This window comes from Rhinolophus ferrumequinum, chromosome 11 (assembly GCF_004115265.2).
Source record: "Rhinolophus ferrumequinum isolate MPI-CBG mRhiFer1 chromosome 11, mRhiFer1_v1.p, whole genome shotgun sequence".
Taxonomy (NCBI): domain Eukaryota; kingdom Metazoa; phylum Chordata; class Mammalia; order Chiroptera; family Rhinolophidae; genus Rhinolophus; species Rhinolophus ferrumequinum.
In genome coordinates this window covers 22990522-22996933 of record NC_046294.1, presented here as the reverse complement: position 1 = coordinate 22996933, position 6412 = coordinate 22990522, and the positions used below count along the sequence as shown (strand labels likewise).

Genomic DNA, 6412 nt, shown 5'->3' with positions numbered 1-6412 from the left:
ATGGACAGGAGGACGGATAGAGGTATGAACCCTGAAGGGATGTAAGGAAAGATGGGTAGATAGATGAATGGGTGGATGGAATGTTTGGGAGGATGAATGAGAGTGTGGTGAGTGGATGAAGGAATGGGTGGATGAATCCAGGTGCCAGCCTGAGACTGGAGGATGACACATGGGTTAGTGGAGCCAGATGCCAGCCCCACGGCTGGCCATCAGCATCCTTCTCCAGCAGTTCTGAAGCGAAGCAAAAATCCACCGAGCCATGTGGCCTTGACGGCTCATTCAAGGAAGAAGAATGAGAGAGGAAGAGCTCTTCCTTTCTCCCCTGGGAAGAAGCACTCTCCATTCCTCCTCGCCACTTTCCCAGCTCCTCTCCGAGAACATCCAGCTGCTTGTGCAACCCAGAGAGAATTATGCCCCGGCCCGGTTCAAAGAGACACAGCGGAGGGCCTGAGGCTGAACCCAGTGGGGTGAGGTTTCAGGACTCAAATCGTCTTCCTTCCTGAGGCTGCACTCCAAGCTGACGGGCCAGCTGTGGGAGAAGAAAGCCGGCGCGTCCCCGGGCTCACCGGCACCCCACGGCTCTCCCGGCTCCCGCCCAGGCAGCCCCGATTTATAATTTCTATAGAGAAAGGGTCGGGGCGCCTGGGCCCACGCAGAGGAGGGCTGGTACGTCTTTAAACCTCTGCCCGCTGCTTAGTCACAGCCCCCCTCGCTTGGGTGTGTCCTTTGCTCGCTCCCTCCCTCTTCCCTCTTAGGTCACTCGAATAAAAGCTGCAGCCAACTTCCGAGGCGCCCTCATTGCCCATCGGTACCCCAACCTCTAACAGGTTCCGGCCGCCCTCCACGCCCTGTTCTCCGCCGTCCCCCGCCCAGCGCGCCGGGACCCTCCAGCTCCACTCGCTTGCTCTCTCTCTGTCCGCTCCGACACCATGGACAAGTTTTGGTGGCGCGCAGTCTGGGGACTCTGTCTCGTGCAGCTGAGCCTGGCGCAGATCGGTGAGTGCCGGCCGGGGCAGCGGGAGGGAGTGACAGGAGTGGCCAGGACAGACCCGACAGCCGCGCAGGCTGAGTTGGCCCTGGGGGCCGGAGTGGAGGGGGCGGCGAGCGACTTGGATTTGCGCTGAGCTGTTGGAGAGTTTGTTGGTGTGAAGTGCCGTTTTGTTAAAAGGAAAAGAGAAAGAGAAGAAAGTTTGCGGGGCAAGCTGCCCGCGCGCGGTTTTGGGCGAGGGCGCCAGATCCTCAGAAAGTAACTGTACTCCTCGATGCGCACAGCCGGTGTCTGGACTAACAGGCTCTAATGCCCAAGGGTGCCCCAAGCCGGACTGGCCTGGGGCTGGGCAGGGCAGGGCTGGGCAGGGCAGGGGCAGGGGCAGGGGCAGGGCACGGGATGGTAGAGACGTGGCCATCGTGGTAGGCACCGTTTCATGTGTGAGAGCTGGTGGCGATGAGTTTTCCAGGAAGGGGTCCTGGCTTCCTACAGCTCTCCACCACGCCTGGGTTCCAAAGCTCTTACAGTTGGCTCCAGTCACTGACTATCTTACTTAGCGCTAGTGGGAACTTGCACCAGCTCTGTGGTGAGGTTCTTGGTCTCCATGTGGTGCCAGCCTGGGGCAGCCTGAGTGTGAGTCGAAAAGGCAATGACTGGGCAAGGTGCTCATGCCTCGTAATCTTCTGCTTCTGCCAATCAGTTAGGGGAAATCCAGACAGTAATGTGGCTCATATTCCCGCCTGGCAGTCTTGGTTGGCACAGGGACAGAAGCCTCGGCACCAAGGTTGCATCTGGGACCTCGGAGCTGGGGCTGCCCAAAGCTCATCCAGACAGGGTCTGTGACTTTCAGTTGTGGAGGGGTTGGCTGCGTGTGAGGTATTCTGGCAAGGCTGAACTCCAAGCGTTCCTTTTCTTTGTCTATATATGTACACATAATTACATGGCTGATTTGCTTATCGCTAGCAAAATTAATTTTTCTTTTAAGAAGTGCCAGCTGGGTCATTAAAACCGCTCAGCCTATGGTTAATTCTACCCAGCAAGTATTTATTAAACCTAGCTCTGGGGATACCAAGAACGTAAAAGTCCTACCTGGGTATGTGAAACTGAAAATAAGTGGGGAACCAGGATTTAAATTCCTGAAACACAAATAATAATAATAATAATAATAATAATAATAATAACAACAACAACAATAATAATTGGAATGACAGCACTAGCCACCATATGTATTGCACACGTTTGCTATGCCAGGCACTGTAAAAATTCTTTACATGTGTTATATCGTTTTACCCTCATGGTGGTCCAGTGAGACGTATCCTGTTATTAGCCCTGTTTTACAGGAGGGAAACAAACTGAAGCTCAGAGACCTTAAGTGACTTGCCAATGTTCACACAGCCAGAGGATTGGTTTTCATGTGAACCCAGGCCCATTCGCCTATGCTTAGTCAGAATATGTTAGACTGTATGTATGGCATGGACAAAATCGAAAAGGATTTCGGGGAAGGAGGGGTTGTAGTGGACCCGAGGCCTTAGAGGAGACGGGGGCTGGAGATCCAATGGCTCTTAAAAGGCAGAAATACTTGGAATGGGAGAGAAGAGGGAAATTTAGGTGTAGGGAGAGCCCTGGACCTGGCCTCAGAGAAGAGAGGCCTCTGGGGAACTTGATCTGTATGTTACCTTCCAGTGCTTTTTTTGCTTTTTGAGGATTCTGACACCCAACTCCTCCCAATTTGTCTGCCTGATTCTTCTGAAAGACCCCATCTCCAGATATTTGGCACTCTCTTGACCCTTGAGGTTCTCCCAGAGACCGGCATGCTCACCCCAACCCCACGTTTCCATGGTCACTTTGGGCAGTGTCACTTGGAGGAAGCACAGAAAATGCCAGTAGCAATAACTGCCTGGGCCCTGGCTTTCATGTGCTTGTAAAGTTGTTTGGAAGGAACTAAGACTTGGAAAGGAGACATGACTTAACAGTGGTCTCAGAGTGGGCAGACACAGAGGGGAAGGAGAAAGACGAGGGGAGAAGGAAAGGCACTTGTCCTTGCCCCATTCCAGGGGATGGTGGGCTCTGGAAGATAGTGAGGAAACTTTGGAAAGAGGCAAGCCTTTGAGGAGGAAGAAAGATCCAATGTTCATATTGGAAAGCAAAAAGTAGAGAAATGGCCAAATGTAGTTAAACAACATTGGATCCAGAAACCCTGAGTTGGAGAATAGATATTTAGAACTAGTTGTCTTATGTGGGAGGAAGAAAGTGGCCCTGGGTGGAGGGTGGGATGAGCTCTCTTGCACACATCGCCTCCTTTCCTCTGTGGGCCAGAGGTCATTGCTAGGGAATCCCGCCCCTGGGGTGTGTCTGAGAGCTCTGGGCTTTGGAGATGGCATGTTCTCTCTGAGCATTAGAGACCCCTCTTGCTGGGCATTAGAGCTTTGGCTGTGTTTTCCCATGTGAAGGAGCAAGGAAGCAAACGTCCATCACTGCTGAGGTAGCATCAGTTAATTTGGTTATTCCCCAGATACACATGGGACACCTACTTCCTGCAAAGGCAGGGTGCCAGGTAGGCATGTTTGAAGCCGGCAGCCAGTAGGAAAAGTTTCCATTTTCTTCCAAATTGCCCCACATGGGAGGGGATACTTGGTAGCCTGAAATTCTTAGTTTATGACAGACCTCCCTTCCATTCATTCAAGAAATATTTCTTGACTCATGGTCATAGACTCAGAGACGGGGATTCCAAGGATCATTCAAAAAAAAACAAAACAAAAAAAAATCCCTTTTTTTCCCTAGAAGGAAACAGACCCTGAAAGAGAGGGAGGCATGGCTTCCCCTCTCTGCGACAGACCGTTAAGGCAGGACACTTCCCATGTATTGGATTTCTGAAATATCAATGTCATCAACAACTGGAAAGTTCCATCCACCTCTATCCTCTGCAATGGACGGGCAAGATGTGGTCTACTGGTATTTCGTGCCCCGATACTATCTTAAACACACGTGACAATTTTTTTTTTAACTTTACTCCACAATATATCCTGTTGGAGTTTAATATAAGAATAACGATATGCATATTTCTTACCATAAAGCAAAGTTGATGCTCAAAGAAGAATCTCTGTACTGTCCTGCGGCTGCCAGGGCCTCCTGGACCAAGGCTGGACCAACCCTCAGAGTTAGAAGCACCGGGTTTTAAAAGCTTGACACTCTGCTACTGTGCCGTATGCTTCTGTTCAAAGCAGCATCCTAAGTCCCCCAGAAAATATCATTTACTGAGCACGGACTCTATGCGAGAGATTAGCATCGGTTATCTTCCAGAAGCCTCACAACAGCCCGATATACACTCAGCACTCCCCTAACTACATTCGCTAGACAAAGAAAATGAGGTGCGGGGAGATGGTATGGTACGACTTTTAAGGACACACAGCTAATAAGTAGTGGAGTTGGGGTCTCCCACTGTCTCACATCCCCCACGTTAGACTCCAATGTCTGTGCTCCTTTGATTCATTTCTGCCTCTGGCAGACTTTGGAAACTGTGTGGTTCTCCCCCGCCCCTGCCCTCCCCTCCCTTACGGCCAGCTAACATGAAGCCTGGTTTGAGTGTCTTCTCTCTCCTTGGCAGGCTGTGGACTTTTGGCTGCCCTGCCCTACCCTGCCCTGGCCTGTCTCTCCCCAGGTTTGGCCACAGCTGTCAAGAGATGCCAACCTAGTTATTTGTTACTAAAATAAGTCCCTTTCCTTATCAGAGTCCAGCTGCCCTTCTAGACATGCTCTCATTTGCAGGCTTGGAAAAAAGGGAGAGGCTGTTCCTTGTCTAACAGACAAGTTAAGGCAATGCCCTCTGCCTGAAAATTAAGATAGAGGCCCTTCACTGTCTCTCCCACTGAACCTGCAAGCAATTAGATGCATTGACCCAGAAAGCCCCCTTGTCACATGCTCACTGGAAACCCTCAGCATTTAGCAGGTTGTTATGTGCCTCCAGGAGGGAGTCTTGAGGACCCAGGCGGTGGGTTAACACAGTTCTCTACAAAAGTCAAGGATCTAAGCCCATGTGGAGCTGCAGGTGACACGTGGCCACCCAGTGAGATTTCAGATCAGCCTGCCAAGTTAGATGGTTCCAGGCTGAGGTCCCCAGACCGAGTAGTGGTAGTGGGAGGGAAGCTGGGCCTGACTGGGGCTGGGACAGGGCTGTGTTTCCCCAGCACCTCCCTTGTAACTGACTCCACCCAGAGCCTGAAAGGGAAGTGGCTCTTGTAAAAGAATGACCAAAGCAGGTGGCAAATGCTGCCAGACAATACATGGTTCTCCAAGGGGATCTTTTCTGCCTCAAAGAAAAATTCTGGGGGTTTGCACAGCAAGAAGCTGATGAGTCAGTTTCCTTTGTGTCTGCTTGAATGGGAAGCACACAAGTGTTCTTTAGAATTACCAGGGTAGGCTAATGTCTCCCACCTTAAATTTAAACCCCACTTTTCACTCAGCAAATTGAAATCTTTCTTAAAAAAGTGTACTCCCCCTAAGCAGGCCAACAAGTGTGTAAGAAGCCAGCCCAATTTGCCAGCGTAAGGAAGGGATGCTTTCTAAAGTTTGTGGTTGTGGATCTGGCCTGGTTACAGTGATTGTGCATTCCAGACTTTCCAGGAGAATCAGGGTTTTGAATATGAAAAATACTCTACCAGTTGACACATAGTATATATTTTGACTAAATCTTTATATATTTTTCTACAAATAAATGCACGTCTTCATGTAATTAGAAGTCAAAAATCTGACTTTTTACATAAACAAATTCGCATCTTTACAACTCCTCAATCAGTCTAGTGTCCGATTAAATGATGTTTGGTTAAGAAAATGTGTACTTTGGAGAGAAATATTTAGTATTACTCTGTTCTCCATTTCTCGATCACCACAATATATGAAGAACCAGGAAAAGCCACATATTTGATCCTTGCTTGCTAGATGTGGACGTACATACATGGGTGTGCTGTAACTCTGTATGCACCTGAACGCGTGTGTCCACACATAACGTGGGTCTTGCTAGTCAGTCGCTAAGCATTTATAAGGTGTTTGCTGTGGGTCCCACACTGTGTTGAGTACCATGGGGAATCACACGTATGAGATGTAGGCCTTGCGTTCAAGAAGGTGAGGGCCCTACATGCGTGTAACCCAGTACAGTGGAATGACAGCCTGGCCAGTTTAGATGATCAGACTAATGGCATTGCCAAGCTGAGGTGCAGCAAGGAGGGCTGGAGGAATCAATGACGGAGAGGAGGGACCAATGCGGACAAGATAGGATTTGAATATATGAACAAGAGGGACTGAGAAAGGGGTGTGTGTATTTCTGTCATCCTGCTATTGATTTTCCCACCCTCAAATAAGTTAATGAATTAACTAGACAGTATAGTCCACAAATGTTTATGCACTGCCTGCTCAGTGCACCGGGTAGTT

General features: G+C 49.7%; 1 protein-coding gene across 6 annotated transcripts in view; it reads left to right on the top strand.

Moving 5' to 3' along the window:
- The first annotated feature begins 607 nt into the window (after nt 1-607).
- The window catches only part of CD44 (CD44 molecule (Indian blood group)), an 85341-nt gene continuing 79536 nt past the window's right edge, over nt 608-6412 (top strand). Inside the window, exon 1 of one of the 6 annotated variants that reach the window (XM_033120716.1) lies at nt 608-996. In XM_033120716.1, coding sequence (XP_032976607.1) covers nt 930-996 — 67 coding nt within the window. In that variant the 5' untranslated portion in view covers nt 608-929. The remainder of the gene's footprint in view (nt 997-6412) is intronic. The other 5 variants (XM_033120717.1, XM_033120718.1, XM_033120719.1 and 2 more) reach the window with 5 other exon arrangements.